The sequence below is a fragment of the Spermophilus citellus genome, assembly GCF_964194105.1.
Source record: "Spermophilus citellus genome assembly, chromosome: 17".
In the NCBI taxonomy this organism is placed as follows: domain Eukaryota; kingdom Metazoa; phylum Chordata; class Mammalia; order Rodentia; family Sciuridae; genus Spermophilus; species Spermophilus citellus.
In genome coordinates this window covers 28142983-28160185 of record NC_138199.1, presented here as the reverse complement: position 1 = coordinate 28160185, position 17203 = coordinate 28142983, and the positions used below count along the sequence as shown (strand labels likewise).

Sequence of the window (17203 nt, the reverse complement as noted above, 5' to 3'; positions counted from 1 at the left end):
CTGGGGGAATTGAACCAAGTGGTGCTTAACCACTGAGCTATATCCCCAGCCTTTTTTATTTCTTAATTTTGAGACACAATCTTGCTAAGTTGTTAGGGCCTTACTAAGTTGCTGAGGCTGGCTTTGAATTTGTGATCCTCCTGCCTCAGCTTCTGAGCCGCTTGCACCACTGTGCCAAGCCCTTTATATTTTATTTATGTATTTATCTATTTAGTACTGGATCTCATTTAGTACTAGGGATTGAACCCAGGGGCGTTTAACCACATTCTCAGCTCTTTTTATTTTATTTTTTTTAAATTCTGAGTCAGGGACTAAGTTGCTTAGAGTCTCACTATGTTGCCCAGGCTGGCCTTGAACTTGTGATCCTCCTGCCTCAGCTTCCTGAGTAACTGGGATTACAGGTGTATATCTAGCTCAAAACAATTTTTTTAATGTTTATTTTTTAGTTTTAGGTGTATACACGATATCTTTATTTTATTTTTATGTGGTGCTGAGGATCAAACCCAGTACCCTACCACTAGTGATACAGCTCTACCACTTCTATCACTTGAGCCACAACCCCAGCCCTAGAAATAATTTTTTTTATAAAGCATTTAAAGAAATTTCCCAAGTACACATAAAATGGGACTTGATATATAAAATTCTAAATGTATCCTTTTTTAAAAAAATATTTATTTAGTTGTAGATGAACATACAGTATCTTTATTTATTTTTATGTGGTGCTGAGGATCAAACCCAGTGCCTCACACATAAGAGGCAAGTACTTTACCACTGAGCTGCAGCCCCAGTCCCTTTATCATTTTTTTTAAACAAATCTTTTAAAATATATTTTTTAGTTATACATGGACACAAATTCTTTGTTTATTTTTATGTGGTGCCGGGGATCAAACCCGGTGCCTCATATGTGCAAGGCAATCGCTCTGCCACTGAGCCACAACCCTAGTCATAAATGTATCCTTTAAGGAAGTATACCTATATTACAAAGTACAAGAGAGCCTTCTTTAGGAACATGAAACATGCTAAATGTTTGGAATGGAATAACTACAGAAATTGCCTGCAATTGACTAAAATTTTTTTTCTTGAAAAAGCTCTAGCAAAAAATCTTATTGGCTACTCCTTTGCCACAGTGAGTTATTAGAGGAGAAACTACATTCTGCCTGATTTCCATTCAACAAGTGTTTGAATGCTAACCTGTATGTTAGAATTTTCTTTTTTTAGTTTTCGGCGGAGACATCTTTGTTGGTATGTGGTGCTGAGGATCGAACCCGGGCCGCACGCATGCCAGGCGAGCGCGCTACCGCTTGAGCCACATCCCCAGCCCTAACCTGTATGTTAAATATTCAGTTTTTTGAAAGCTGCCACCAGCTTAGGATTATTCATTTCCTGACTATAATGCCATGGCAACTGACGGGTACCTCTTGGGCATGGCCAGGGTAGGTAAGCCTTCAAAAGTAGAGTTGGCCTGGCCTTCCTTCCCACTAACTCATCTGAACCACTTGGTCACCAGTAGTGATACAGCAGCAGGGTTCAGATCTAGAGACTCCCACAGTCTTGATTGGGATGGGGTCTGGATTATTGCTACATATCCTCATGGGATGCCATCCCTATCTTCCGTTTCTTGGGTTTGAAACTACAAAAAGCAACATCCACACATCCTCACAACTTCTCTTTTGGTGGCATTGGGGAACGAACTCAGGGTCTTATGCACTCTACCACTGAACTACATCCTCAGGGCCCTCTCGGCATTTTTTGAAGTCCTCCATCTTCCTTCCAGGTACTCACACAATCTGTATTTCATTTGTCAGTTTGTGGAGGTTTGGTAGAAATAAGTAGTCTCTTTTCAAATTGCTAACAGGTAGAACTCAAAAAAGAGGCACATGTGTTATCAAGTCATTCCTGTGAGTTTGATTTTTATTAGTGTTTGGTTAGTGAGTTTCCCAAAAGGATTCAAAGCCAGGGAATAAGGACTGGTAAAACACAAATACAAAGTTGCCATTACAGGAAGAAACTGTCCAGCAATAAAATGGCCCCATATTTATTTCTTTATGTAACAATTTATTCTTCCCTGGTTTTAACAAAGGATTTGAGGAAGCTAGATGCTGTAAGTGGAATTCTGTGTCTCTAGGGTTAAGAAGCCATGATGGTTTCTTGCTTTATAATTATTTTTCAATTACAATATAACTACTAAGAGTTGAAGTTCCCACTGGAGTGGTATGCAACATTTCATTACTACTAGAAACCATAGGAATGTTCCAGGGAAACAGATTCTCATCACTGAGTGAAATGGAATGTAGCCAAAACCCCAGGCTAACATCCAGATGCCTGCAGATCAGCTACAACCCTTTTAAAGGGTTTGGATTCTCTAGATACTAGTTGTAAGTCTTTTCTGGGGCCTGGGAATTTTTTATTGGAGGGCGATTAACTACTTCAAGACATATTCATCAAAATAGGTGTGCATCTCTCTCCAACTGCAGTGTCCTCCCTGCCCCTCATAATACTTGGCATGGGATAGCTGGGCAAATCCTGCCTTCTCTGATGACAGGTCTGCAGCAAAAGAATCTCTTTACTCTGCCATGACTCCTTTCCAGTGGGCCAGAGACCTTTAGGGACTTTACCCTAAAGGCCCTGCAGGAATGGGTGGCAAGTCCAATAAAAAGGATCTCATCTTTTGCAGCTCCTGGATCTCATCACTCAAAGGGCCACAGTGTACCAACAGAATTTTTTCTGCCTTTTGTATGGTGTTCAGAGCTTCAGGTACTGCAAACCTGGACCAAGGGAGGTAAGAGGAGTTAGTTTAGCCAGTCGAGCAAATATTAATTGAAGGCTTTTTTACATACTGTGAAAGACAGAAAGTCATTTAAGTTCATTTCTATCCTCCAGGATCTTATAATCTAGGATAAGACACTTTCACAAATACACTGCAAGGTAAGCTTGAGGGAAAAAAAGCTATGATTAAAAGTATAAAGATTCCAGAATCCTTGGGGCAGGGTTGTGGCTCAGCGGTAAAGCGCTGCCCTTGCACCTGTGAAGCACTGGGTTTGATCCTCAGCACCACATAAAAATAAATAAGTAAAATAAAGGTTTTGTGTCCATCTGAAAGAAAGAAAGAAAGAAAGAAAGAAGGAAAGAAAGAAAGAAAGACAGACTCCAGAATCCTGAGAAAACAGGTAAATTTAAAGCTCTAATCTGATATTTATGCAAGGTTTATTTTTATTATTATTATTGAACCCAAGGGCACTTAACCACTGAACCACATCCCAAGACCTTTTGATTTTTAATTTTGAGACACTAAATTGCTTAGGGCCTCGCTAAATTCGTGAGGCTGGCTTTGAGTTTGTGATCCTTTTGTCTCAGTCTCCTAAATTGCTAAGACTGTAGGCATGTGCTATCGTGCCTGGTTTTTATGCAATATTTATGAAAGAGTGTTCATCCTAGGGCAAACAAGTCTACCCGGACCAAATTCTGCACTCTTTCCTCTCTCTTTGACCCTATGACTCACAATCTTACATTTAAGCTTCATATGCTTCAAACGCTTTCTCATACCAATGTACGCCAATGATAATTATTATTAAGGCTGGAGATATTACATCCAGAAATACTGAAATCAAATCCCCTGCAATAACTTCAGTAAAGAAAGTCAGTGAGGCATCACCTCATCAACCCTGCTGTTCCTTAATCATTTTTTTTAAGTAGATGGACACAATACTTTTATTTTATTTATTTTATTTTTACGTGGTGCTGAGGATCGAACCCAGTGCCTCACACATGCTAGGCAAGTGCTTTACTACTAAGCTTCAACCCCAGCCCTCCTTACTCTTAATGTTTGTTTGTTTGTTTGTATATGTGTGTGGTGCTGGAGTTTGAACCCAGGGCCTTACAAATGCTAGGTAAGTGCTCTACAACTGAGCTATTCTCTCAGTCCATTTATATATTTATGTATGTACCACTGGCCTCTACTCAACAGATGCCAGTAGCACCCCTCAACCCCAGTGATGGCAATCAAAACTGTTTCCAGACAGTACCAAATACTGTCTGAGGGTAAAAATCATTCCTGGTTGAAAACAACTACTTTAAAAGGAATAGGATGCAAATGCAAACTAGGGAAAAAGCAGAGCCCCTAGAGTTGAGGTTGTTGGAAATAAGAGCCAAGGAGGTGTGATTAACCAGACAGGAATGAGAAGGAATGCTATGCTGGTGGGTGGTGGGCTGCCAAGAAAGTCCCCCTGGGAAATTTGCTTCAGATTTAAGTGCTTTCCCTGTATCTCTCTGGAGGAAAGTTTAAAGCTTCAAGTTTGTCAGTATAACAGAAAGCAAAGATCTCTTCTGAAGAGGAAAGAAAAAAGCTTCGATATGCTTAAAAGTATCATAAAAAATATTCACAGAGGGCTGGGGTTGTGGCTCAGAGGTAGAGCACTTGCCTACATACGTGAGGCACTGGGTTCGATCCTCAGCATCATATTAAAATAAATAAAGATATTGTGTCCACCTATGTAACTAAAAAAACAAAACAAACAAACAAAAACCCCATACACAGAAGTGCCTAGTAAAAAACAGGACAACATACCCTGGCAAAGCACTAGGAAAAGGGAAAGACTCACCCATTGAACAAGACTTGGGCCAATTTGAAGAGTTCATGGCCCATTTCAACACTGGATGGGCCATGGCGAGCCTCAACCACTCGGAGACTCTTCTGTAGGTGGGCAGCTGATTTTTGCCAGTCCCCTGTGAGAAAAGGAAAATCTTACTTCTATAAAGGACCACAGTCTGCCAGGTGTGGTGGCACATTCCTGTAATCCTCAGCAGCTTGGGAGGCTGAGGCAAAAGGATTGCAAGTTCAAAGCCAGCCTCAACAACTTAATGAGGACCTGTCTCAAAATAAAAAATAAAATGGGCTGGGGATGTGGCTCAGAGGTTAAGTGCCCCTGGGTTCAATCCCTGGCACAAAAACAAAAAACAAAACAAACAAACAAAACCCACAAAAAATATCCATAGTCAAGGGCTGGGGATGTAGCTCAGTGGCAGAGCACTTGCCTAACATGCATGAGTTCAATCCCAGCACTGTAAAAACAGAGTTAACTTGGATAAATTTCAGGGTATGGAAAGCCAAATGGAAGGGAGAACAGCCTCAGTTTAAAGACTGAAAAAAACAACCAGAAAAGGCGAGGATTAGGACAAAGCACATGATGCTGGAAATGAAAACACACACCATACCTAAGGCAGCATAGGCTTGGGCCAAGTCATCCTCAATTTCTCCCACCATGGTGTGCTCAATTGAAAGGAAGCTCTCTGCATCTTGCTGGCATCTCAGCAACTGCTGAATGGCTTTCTCTGTTAATTGAGGGGGAAAAAAAAAAGCACCTCACTATGGACACAGACCCAGCCCTGGAAATGAGAACCTAGGTCTCAAGTTCTGTATACATTGGGCTGAATGTGGAAACTCCCCCTTCTTCCCTGGGTCGTTACCTCTTTCCATAATGTCAGGCTCTTACTTGTAAGGGTAAGGGGGAGTCCAACAACTACTTTTCTAAAGAGAGGATTTTTTCCTTTCTATTTTTCTTCCCTTCTTTTTTTTTTTTTTTTTTTTTTTGGTGATGCTGAGGATCAAACCCAGGGCCTCATGCATGCTAGGAAAGCACTCTACCACTGAGCCATATACCCTGGTCCAATAACAGGATTCTTATCTCCACTGGGCACATGCCTCACTGCTCTCTAGAAGAGACAGGCCCTTATGAGGGCAGAACAAACTTCCAAGGAAGTTAGATCATTAAGACTGTGGAGTTGGGGCTGAGGATGAGGCTCAAGCAGTAGCGTGCTTGCCTGGCATGCGTGCGGTGCTGGGTTCAATCCTCAGCACCACATACAAATAAAGATGTTGTGTCCACCGAAAACTAAAAAAGAAATATTAAAAAATAAAAGACTGTGGAGTTAAAATAAATGACACTGAACTTCTGGAACTGCATAAAGCTCATGGAAGTCAGAGATAACCCTTCAGCGGTCAGGATAAGTTCAGATAGTTGTAACTTAGCTATCTGATGCCTAAGACAACAACAGCTTGAACTATCTGGAACTTTTTCAAGGACACCAGTCTGATCTGGTTAGGGTTTAGTCTCACTGGCCTACATAGCCATCTTGTGGCTGGTGTGGGGATAATTGAATTCAGTTCTTCAGTCATTCCTGAGTATATTCAAGTGCAAGATGTTTTGAGAATAAACAAAAGGGAAGGGACTGGACGATCAAAGCAGGGAGCCAGTCTCACCTAGCTTACCACTTCTGAGAAGCTTCTGGGCCATCCCAACCTGCTGCTGAAGGTCTTGTAACCGAGAGACCAGGTGATCCCTGCTGACAGATTCTATACAAAATCTGTTGCCACAGCTCAGCACATCATCTCCCTGTGGAAGTCAGCACTGTCTTTATTCCTATACTGGAGTCGGTTATTAATATTGCATGTGCTTACATTATAGGATCACTGACGTGATAGGGAAAAGAAATTCCTGCAATAATACATCAGGATCAAAGCCTGACTGAATTTCGTCTGATAGCAGCTACTCCAATGAAAGCAGTAGCTGATCTAATCCTGAGATTTCATTTTTGGAACAGAACTGTTCCAGAATAGTTCACAATTTCTTTCCATCTCAGCAGCCCCTCTCTTACCTCTCTTTGGGGCCAGACCTTTGAATGACAAACACATTTCTAGTGGTTATTAAGAAAAGCCAACAGAGCTGGGTGGTGCAAGCCTATAATCCCACCTACTCAGGAGGGTGAGGTAAGAGGATTCAAGTTTGAAGCTAGCCTGGGCAACTTAGGAAGACTGTCTCCAAAAAAAAAAAAAAAAAAAAAAAAGGCCAGAGGTAGAGCACTTGCCTAGTAATGCACAAGGCCCTGGGTTCCATCCCCAGCACAAACAAAAAAAGAAAAGCATTTGACCTTAGGTTTGCAATTCCAGATTTCCAAATAATTAGCTCTGTATTCTACTTCCTAAGAAGAACATTGTTTCCTCTGGCAGAGGATAAAACCTGAGGTGGGCATTTGCTGTGTTCAAGATGCCAATATCTATGCCATCAAGAGCAATCGAATTTCTCCTGGAAATCCTCCTAATTCCTTCCCTAGTGTCCCATAGCTGAGATGTTGGGCATGTGGCTCCGATGTGACCCATTCCTCTGGCCCAAATGGCTGGAGGACAACTGTGGGCTCTGATTTTCCTTCAGCCACAGTCATTGGTCAATGACACAATAGGACTTTCTGTCCAGACTATGTTGGAATGGCACACATTTTCATCCTCCTGGGCAGAGAGGACAAGGAGACTGAGCTGCTGGATGTTCTTGCATGGTGACAAGGAAGTCTGTCTGAGGATGGGGCCAGCACAGAGGGAATGGAGCTGAAAGAGGCAAGCAGAAAAATAGGGTCCTGGTGACATTATATGAGCCTCCGAATCAAAATGAATCTGAAGTAGCCTTACCCGAGGATTTTTTTTTTTTAAATGGTACTGAGGATTGAACTCAGGGGTGCTCTACCACTAAGCTCCATTCCTATTATTATTATTATTATATATTTTAATTTGAGATAGGACTAAATTGTCCAGGCTGGCCTCAATCTTGCGATTTTCCTTCCTCAGACTCCCAAACTTCTGGGATTATAGGCATGCATTACTTCCCTGGGACTTCTTGATTTACCTGAGCAAATAAATTTGTAGTCTTTTTTCCCTCCTTAAATCAGTTTAGATGGGATTTTCTGTCATTTGCAAGAGAAACATCACTAACTCCAACCTTTCCCTGTGGTTCCTTTGGAGGGAAAAACCCACGTGTTGAGTTTTCTGTTGTGTTAAACAGAATTGATATTATTGCTCTCAGGATCTATACGTCCCCCAGGCTTCCTCCTAAAGTCTGATGACCTTTGGGCTCAGAACAATGGAGAAGGGAGAAGAGAGATTTACCTGCATGATTGCTCTGCAACTGTTACAACAGAATGCTTCCCACCTGGGCCCTGCAGCTGTTCTGAGCTCCTCAGTGTGGCAGGCTGGACAACTGCAGTCAAAGAAGTACTGAGACCTCAGCTTCTGCTGCCTTTCAGCAACACCCATCCGGTTCTGGTGAGGTCCTGGAGAGAGATCACCCTCGGCTGAGACTTAAAGCAAGAGAGTTCAACACCACTTAAAAGCCGTTAGCAGAGCTGAGGGTCTGGACAATCATTCACCATGACTGATGACCATTACTCAAACATTTGTAAAACTGGCTACTGAAATAAATAAGCTTCCAAGTTGCCAGGACAGGAAGAAAAAGAAGCTGAGAAGGTGCTTCTTGCCCCTTTTCAGTATAGGAGGCTTTTAGGGATTAAGTGAGTGACACGATGATATGGTTCTGTACTATGATAAGAAGACCTTTTTTCTTTTCTTTATTGCCCCTGGCCTGAGGATGCCTTTTCCAGGAAACAAACACTGGACAGGGGAAGGCACCTGCCCATCGCCTTGCTCATTCCTCTGTACCTCGTCCTTTCAGTCGGTGAAGGGCAGGACAGTGGTGAGGAGGGCTGGCTCACCATAGCAGTGGAGAATCTCTTGCCCTTTTCTAATCCTTTGTGCTGCCCGAATGGTGGCAACGGTGCTGGTGAAGGACATGCTGGTGTTGGGGCTGCAGGAGTGGTTCAGGAGGCTGACAACAGGGAAGATACCCGTGGCAAGGCGTACTTGCCTGCTGTTGGCAATGATGCTCTCTTTAGATCCTGAAAGTGCAATAGGCAGAAGGAAAAATGTATCAGAACATAAGTCCTGGCCTCATCAGCCATTCTTCAGATGAGCTAGGCAGCTGGGCCTGAAGCCCATCTGAGTCATGGCTCCACAGTCAGATACAATATAAATTGGATGGAACATGACTCACAGCAAATTCTGGTCCCCAGGAAGCAAAGTGAACGAACACATGAAAAGTCCACTGGAATCCTGGAACATAGCCATTGTGTCTCTACACCACATGCACAAAAACCCCAAGATTGGAATTTATAAAAAAAAATAATAAAAAAGGCATTATCAGTAGGGAGCCTTCTAGACAGTTTCATAACATTCACAAGGACACAGAAACTAGAGTACGTGTTGGGATTATTTCCCAAAGACTAAGTGCTTTTGTTTAATAGGTCCTTGGATGGTTAACAGAACAAGTGGCCTAGCTACCTTACCGAACTTTATATATTTAAGTAGGCTTAAGTGTATATAAAAAAAAATCAATATTTCTGCTGTGTGTAGAAATTTGCCTGTAAATCCAATAACTTGGGAGGCTGAAGCAGCAGGATTGCAAAGTTCAAGGCCAGTCTCAGCATCTTAGCAAGAACCTATCTCAAAAAAAAAAAAAAAAAAAAAAAGGACTGGGCGCCATGGCACACGCCTATAGTCCCAGCAACTTGGAAGGTTGAGACAGGATGATGAAGAATTCAAAGCCAGGGCTGGGGTTGTGGTCTCAGTGGTAGAGCACTTGCTTAGCATGTGTGAGGCACTGGGTTCGATTCTCAGCACCACATATAAATAAGTGAATAAAATAAAGGTCCATCAACATCTAAAAAAAAAGAGTTCAAAGCCAGCCTCAGCAACTTAGTGAGGCCCTAAGCAACACAGTGAGACCCTGTCTAACAGACTATAAAAAAGGGCTAGGGGGCTGGGGATGTGACTCAAGCGGTAGCGCGCTCGCCCGGCATGCGTGCGGCCCGGGTTCGATCCTCAGCACCACATACAAACAAAGATGTTGTGTCCGCGGAGAACTAAAAAAAATAAATATTAAAAATTCTCTCTCTCTCTCTCTCTCCTCTCTCTTTAAAAAAAAAAAAAAAAAAGGGCTAGGGATGTGGCTCAGTGGTGAAGTGCCCCTGGGTTCAATCCCTGATACCAAACAAACAAACAACCCCCCCCCCCACACACACACAATAGGGCTGGGAATGTAGCTCAGTAGTGGAGTGCCACAGAGTTCAATTCCCGGTACCCCCCACCTGCCAAAAAAGGTTTGAGATGTAGCTCAGTGGTAGAGAAGTCACGTGGTAGAGTAACCTGGGTTCAATCCCCAGTACAAAAACAACAACAACAAAAAAATTCGTATTTTTTACACTCACTTCTCCATCCTGCCCTTTGTCCCACTTTTACGGGAAACCAGTTAGAAGTTTTTATGGAAGCTGACTCTCTGTGCTAGCTTTACTGAAGACAGTCTCATGCTCCAAATAATTTCTTTGTCGCCCAATTGACCAGCAACTTAACTATATGATTGAAAATCAGGAAGAAAGAAAAAGGCCTCCTGTAGTGAGCCTGCTCTGCACCAAAGCTCTTGAATTTATGTTCACATGCGAGTTGTTCGGCTCATGTGCTGGCCAATGTGTTAGATTTCTGTCTCTGTGACCTGAGAAAATCAACTTCAAGAGAGAAGTTTATTTTGGTTCACTGCTTCAGAGGGTGCATGCTTGCCTGGCCCTGCAGCTTTGGGCCTGTGGTGATACAGTGCTTCATACTGGGAATGCACAGCAGAAGCAGCTTCTCATCTCATGGTGGCCAGGAAGTGGGGAGCAGGGTGGAGTCCTAGGATCCCCTCAAGGGAACACCCTCAATAACCTAATTTCCTTCCACTAGGTCCTACTTCCTAACGGTTCTACCACCTCCCAATAGTGCCACAGCCTGGTAACCAAGCCTTAGCATATGGGCCTGTGGGGGACATTTAAGACCCAAACTGTAACAGCTATTTGCTTTCACTTTGGACACAGTGCTACTTGATTTGGTTATGCAGTTTCTAAGGCCACAAAAGTTCAGAAGCAGGGAACTAATACCAGCAGACTATAAGAGGTAGGTTTTTCTGACAATGAAAAGGAGACAGGTGACAGAATGAAAATGGAGAAAGAAAATTCACATAAGAATAATAGCTTTAGGGCAAAAACACCAGTACAGCAACACTAGTACCACTGGATATGGTGGTGAACATCTGTATCCCAGTTACTTGGGAGGTTGAGGCAGGAGGATTGTAAATTTGAGGTCAGCCTCAGCAGCCTAGCAAGGACCTCAGTAATATTTTTAATAATTTTCTTTAAGAAGGGAAATTGCATGGAAATGGAAGGAGACCCTCATGGTTATACAAAATTACATACAAGAGGAAGTGAGGGGAAAGGGGAAAAAAAAACAAGGGGGAGAAATGAATTACAGTAGATGGGGTAGAGAGAGAAGATGGGAGGGGAGGGGAGGGGGATAGTAGAGGATAGGAAGGGCAGCAGAATACAACAGACACTAGTATGGCAATATGTAAAACAGTGGATGTGTAACTGATGTGATGCTGCAATCTGTATACAGGGTGAAAATGGGAGTTCATAACCCACTTGAATCAAAGTGTGAAATATGGTATGTCAAGAACTATGTAATGTTTTGAACAACCAACAATAAAAATTAAAGGAAAAAAAATTTTCTTTAAATTGCAGATGGACACAATGTCTTTATTGTATTTTCTGAAAAAAATTTTTTTTTTTTTTTTTTTTGGTACAGGGGATTAAACTCAGAAGCACTCAACTACTGAGCCATATCCCCAGCCCTATTTTGTATTTTTTTTTTTTTTAGAGTCTTACTGAGTTGCTAAGTGCCTTGCCATTGCTGAGGCTGGCTTCGAACTTTCAATCCTCCTGTCTCAGCCTCCTGAGCTGCTGGAATTACAAGTGTGCATCACCACTCCCGGCTTTATTTTATTTTTATGTGGTGCTGAGGATCGAACCCAGTGCCTCATGCGTGCCAGGTGAGCGCTCTCCCACTGAACCCTGGCCTCATCCCAAAGACCTAAGTAATTTAGCAAGACCCTGTATCAAAATAAAAAAAGGGAGGGGATGTGGCTCAGTGGTAAAGCACCCCAGATTAAATTCTTGGTATTTAAAAAAAACCAAAAAACAAAACCACTACACTAGTACCCCTCCAGATTGATTGAGGTAGTGGGAACTGAACCCAGGAGCATATTACTTCTGAGCTACTTCCCCAGCTCTTTTTTTTTTTTTTTTTTTAAATTTTGAGACAGGATCTTGCTAAGTTGCTGAGTGTCTCATTAAATTGCCGAGGCTAGCCTCTAACTTGCAATCTTCCTGCCTTAGCCTCCTGAGTCACTGGGATTACAGGTGTACACCACTGTGCTCAGCACCCCTCAAGTTTTATCACACTTGTAATATTTCACCTAACCAGAGGCTCCTAGATAGATAGCACACGTGCATGGGATTTTGTAATAGCCACACATATCCCAGGAGTATATATGTTATAGCCATCCCGAAAGGCTTAAATTATGTTCAGTAGCCTCAGTATAAGCATGAGAAAGATCATGTTTCCAGCACATGTTTCCAGCAATCTGGTTGAAACATGAAAGATACTAATACTTAAAGGAAAACATTTAGTTTTCTAGAAAACTAGAAAGCCATTAGATAATTGTGATATTATTGTGCATATGCTAGGAATCTCAACAAACCATTAACAAGGAAATAAATATTCTAAATATAAATGTAATGAATATAGAAAATATCATGAACCATCATGTGAAAATGTTCTATAAAGGAAAACATTAAATACAGGAATTATGTAGTCTCTCTGCAGACAATTCTATTATCTGTTGCTATGGGGGACAAGAATAGAACAAGTAAATACAATTCACAGGGAATCCAAATGCCTTGATTTTAGTCAATAATTCTACAAATTGTCTTAAAACCTTTCATCAGAACTTCTCCTAAGTGCTTGACTAATTTTAGTTTCCTCTCCTCCCTCCTCCCCGCTTGTCCGATGTCTACCTTCTGGAATATGTGCTAATGAGCAGTGAAAATGCTAAAAGGTAGGCAGCAGGAAGGAGCAGTGCAGGGCATGAACAATTTGGAGTCTGAATAATCAGCCTCGGCATAATTAAAAGTTGACTTGCACTCCCAACTACTGATAACTGGCAATCCATATTAGAACAGTTGCTAAAATTTTCCCAGAAAAAATGATCACAATACAGTGAGTAATAATGTCAGCTCTGTGAATTATTTATAGATTATCCTCTAGCAGAAGTAGGCCCAGGAACTGAGTGGGGTGCTTATGTCAAAGTTGAATGTCTCTCTAATTATTTCTAAAAAATTAAGTATTGATTTTTAAAAATTGCTCAATATTTTGCATTAGTCATCTATTAGTAGAGATAATAGAAAGTGAGAATATGTAAGTGCCTTATCAAGCAAATTTAATGTGTGACATTTTGTACTTAAAAAAAAAAAACAAAGAGGGAATGATTCTTTAAAAAGGTTGTCTTGCTAATATCCCTAATGCATTTAAAACGAAATTTAAGTTAAAAAAATTCATTCACAATACTTGCAGACTGTATCTACTCTGTTCCATATCTTGTAAAACCAGAACTGTGAGTCAAGTAATCAAGGACCCAAACTAAAAGTAGATTTCTGGGTTGTTGAAGAGTAAAAGTGAAGGGCAGTGAAGTGACGTGAAGCTACTTGTGGCTTTAGTAAGCCTTGTTTTGACATGAATCCAGATGCACTGTGGCTGTGCCACTGAGACAGAACCATGCACACCTGTGTCAAAGACTAGGATGTCATCGGTGGCCAGTTCTTGCCCTTGAGATGGGCACCAGAGAGAGGTTTCCAAGGAGATTTGATTAAAAAGGATTTATAAAAAGATAATAATGTACATTTTTATAGGTTTTTGTCAAAGTCTATCCTAGTTAACACTTTAATCCTTCTTCTGTGCTACTAATGAAACAGCTGCTAATGAAATTCAATGAGAACACTAAACTGGGAGGTGTTGGAACCCCAAAGAAATAATAAAGAGGGATATAACAAGATTAGAAATATGAGCAGACTAAAACAGAATTAGATTGAATTAAAAAAATGAAAGTGAACATTGCTGGTGGGCATGTAACTGATACAACTTACCTGGAGGGCAAATTTGTAAAATGAATCAAGTGCCTTAAAATGCTCATATTAAAAAAAAAGTTCTTAGCATTTGGATTATTTTTGTTATAAAAAATTAATTAAGGGGCTGGGGAGTAGCTCAGTGGTAAAGCACCTGCCTAGCAAGCATTAGGCCCTGAGTTCAATCCCCATCACCATATAAAACATAAACAACAATAAAAAAATGATATTAAAAAAACAATTAAAATTACAAAAGAAATACATGGCAGTCAGAAAAAAAAATTAAAACCTAAAATTGTTTATAATGCATGCCTGTAATTCCAGTTACTCTGAAGGCTGAGTCAGGAGGAGGGCAAGTTCAAGGCCAGCCTGGGTAACTTAGTGAGATCCTCTCAAAGAATAAAAAAAAAATAACAAAAAGGGTTGAGATGTAGCTATCCCCTGGGTTCAATCTCCAGTGCTTCAAACAAAACAAAACAAACCCCTTGAAAGTTAGAGATAATGATAGTTATCTGGTTGGGCAGGTATAACATTTTGATGTATTTTCTGTCTTCTTTCAAGGTGTATGCATGATTTTTTTTTTTCTACCAGGTATTGAACCCAGGGGTACTTTACCACTGACCTACATTCCCAGCCCTTTTTTATATTTTATTTTGAGACAGGGTCTCACTGAGTTGCTGAGGCTGGCTTTGAAATAGTGATAGTGCTGGCATGTGTCATTGTGCCTGGCTATGCATGGAATTTTTAACATAATTGGCAACATGGTGCACGTGGGGATTTGTAATTTATTTCTCTTCATGTAATATATCATGGTCATTTTTTTTACACCCTAATCTAAAATGCACATACTAGGGCTGGAGATATAGCTCAGTGATAGAGCATTTGCCAAGCATGTGAAGCCCTAGGTTTGATTCTAGCACTGCAAACAAAACACAAGTGCATATTATAATAATGAAAAAAACAAACCAACAAAACAATTCTTCCAATCTTAAGAGGCAAAAAAAATGCTATCTTGTTTTAATTTCTAGCATGAGATTAGAGATTGACCATTTTTATTACTACTTTGATATAGTGCTTGTTCATGTGCATTTCAAAAAGCTTTTTGAGATATAATTTATCTACTATAAAAATTCATGCATCTTAAGTGTACAATTCAATGATTTTGGGGGAAATTTACATAGTTATGCAACCATTACCACAATCCAGTTTTAGAACATTTTCATCACTATGCAGATTTTTAAAAGCTCATTTTAAAAGTTGTATCATTACTAGAGATGTTCTTCATTTTGTCATCCACATCTTAATTTTTGTTTATGGGTTTTTTTAGGGGCAAGGATGATAAAACAACAATTTCATTCGTTCACAATCCCATGTGCTAGCAATTTTGACTAAGCTCAGTTGAATGCTTTTTTCTGCTGGTTTTACCCAGAGATTACTCATGTGATTGCTTTTATCTGGCACATGGTCTTTTCTCTTTAAGGAGCCCTTGTTCACATGGTGACATCATCATTCCAAAGAGGTGATAGTGGAAGTTATAAGGCTTTTTGAAGTTTAGACTCAAAAGTTATATAATGCTACTCCTACTGTATTCTATTGGTCAAAACAAGTTAGAGAGCTAGCCCACATTCAAGGGGAGAGGAAAGACACCCTAGTTTCTGATTTTCTTTCTTTTTCTTTTTTTTTTTTTTTTTTTGGTGATGTTGGGGATTGAACCCAGAGCTTTGTGCATGCAAAACAAGCACTCTACCAACTGAGTTTTCCCCAGCCTGATATTCCACTTCTTGATGAGACAAAAGTAATGTCAAGCTACGAAGTGGCAAATAGGGATGGGAGAAATAGTTGTGGTTATCTTTGTAAACAATCTTCCCCAGAGACTTTGAGGCTCACTGAGTTCTCTCATTATATGTAAGTGCCCTGAGACACAGAGGAGTTCAAGAACCAGGTCTTTCATATCCCAGTTCAACATTTTCATTCCTTGAAGGCCTCTTTCACCTACATCCTTCACCTTAATTAATTAATTAATAGACAGGCTCTCTCTCTCTCTCTGTTGTCCAGGTTGGCTTAATACTCCCAATTTTCCTGCTTTAGCCTCCCAAGTAGCAGAGATTACATGCCTGCACCACCATACCAGGTTATCCTTTATCTTCTTCACCCTTTATGATGTCCCCCACCCCCACTCTGTGGTCCTAGGGATCAAACCATCATGGTGATTTGAGAGATACATGCTCAGAGCCTCATTTTTTAAAAAAAAAAAAACACTTATTTTTTAGTTGTAGATGGACACAATACCTTTATTTTATTTATTTGTTTATTTTTTTATGTAGTGCTGAGGATTGAACCCAGTGCCTCCCTTACTAGGCAAGGGCTGTACCACTGAGCCACAACCGCAGCCCCTCTTTTTATTTTTTATTTTGAGATAGGGTCACTAAATTGCTTAGGGCCTTGCTAAGTTGCTGAGGCTAGCCTTGAACTTATAGTCCTCCTGTCTCACCTTCCAGAGTTGCTGGGATTACAGGAGTGTGCCACTGCACCATGTCTAAATATTTAACTTTTTGATGATTTGAAGAATCTAATACTTATTTGGGGGCTACCATCTGTTCCATATTGCTTTCAATTACTGTAGCTTTAATGCTGGCATACGATCTGATATTATCAAGACCCTTCAGTGTTCAAATAAAAACAGCCACCTATATAGTATTGCTCACTCATTCATGAAGAACTTTAGAATGCCGTCAAGTTCCAAGAAAAGCCCAATTTTGATTCTGTTTGAAATTGCATTAAGATGATTAGGTTAATGCAGGGAAACTGCCACCTTTACAGTCTTTCCAATAAGAAGATGGCATGTCTGTTTATCCAATCCTTTTAGATCCCTCACACTTTTGGGAGAAACCTTACATGGTCAGTTATTATTATTCCTTTAATCAACTGCAGGATGTGATATGGGAGTGATTTATTCATGTTTTTTTTTTTTAAGATATTTGCCACTCATTTTGTGGACAATCACTTTATTTAATTTATTTTTTTATGTGGTGCTGAGGATCAAACCCAGTGCCTCACACATGGGAGGCAAGCACTCCACCACTGTGCCAAACTCTAGCCCCTATTCATGGTCTTAACAGCTATATTCACAAGTGAAAGAGGGCTAGGTTTCCCCATTCTCTGGAACAGTTTATATACCACAGAAACAATTTTTTCTTAAGATAACTTTTTTCAAAATTATGGTCTAATTTTTATGCACAATAAAAATTTACTGAAAGAAAAAATTATAGTTAAGTATGTTCCTTAAAAGTTTTTTTTTTTTTTTTTTTTGTGCCACACTTGGTGGTGCATGCTATAATTA

The 17203-nt window shown here is 40.5% G+C and overlaps 1 protein-coding gene across 5 annotated transcripts in view; it reads right to left on the bottom strand.

The window, feature by feature from the left end:
- The window catches only part of SMYD4 (SET and MYND domain containing 4), a 55933-nt gene that overhangs the window by 13913 nt on the left and 24817 nt on the right, over nt 1-17203 (bottom strand). For 3 of the 5 annotated variants that reach the window (XM_081270229.1, XM_081270228.1, XM_081270232.1), the window contains 5 exons: nt 8533-8715; nt 7931-8094; nt 6257-6389; nt 5212-5328; nt 4599-4722 (listed from right to left, as the gene is read on the bottom strand). In XM_081270229.1, the coding sequence (XP_081126355.1) occupies nt 4599-4722; nt 5212-5328; nt 6257-6389; nt 7931-8094; nt 8533-8715 (721 nt within the window). Of the gene's footprint in view, nt 1-1890; nt 2766-4598; nt 4723-5211; nt 5329-6256; nt 6390-7930; nt 8095-8532; nt 8716-17203 lie in introns of those variants that run through there. The other 2 variants (XM_081270231.1, XM_081270230.1) reach the window with 2 other exon arrangements.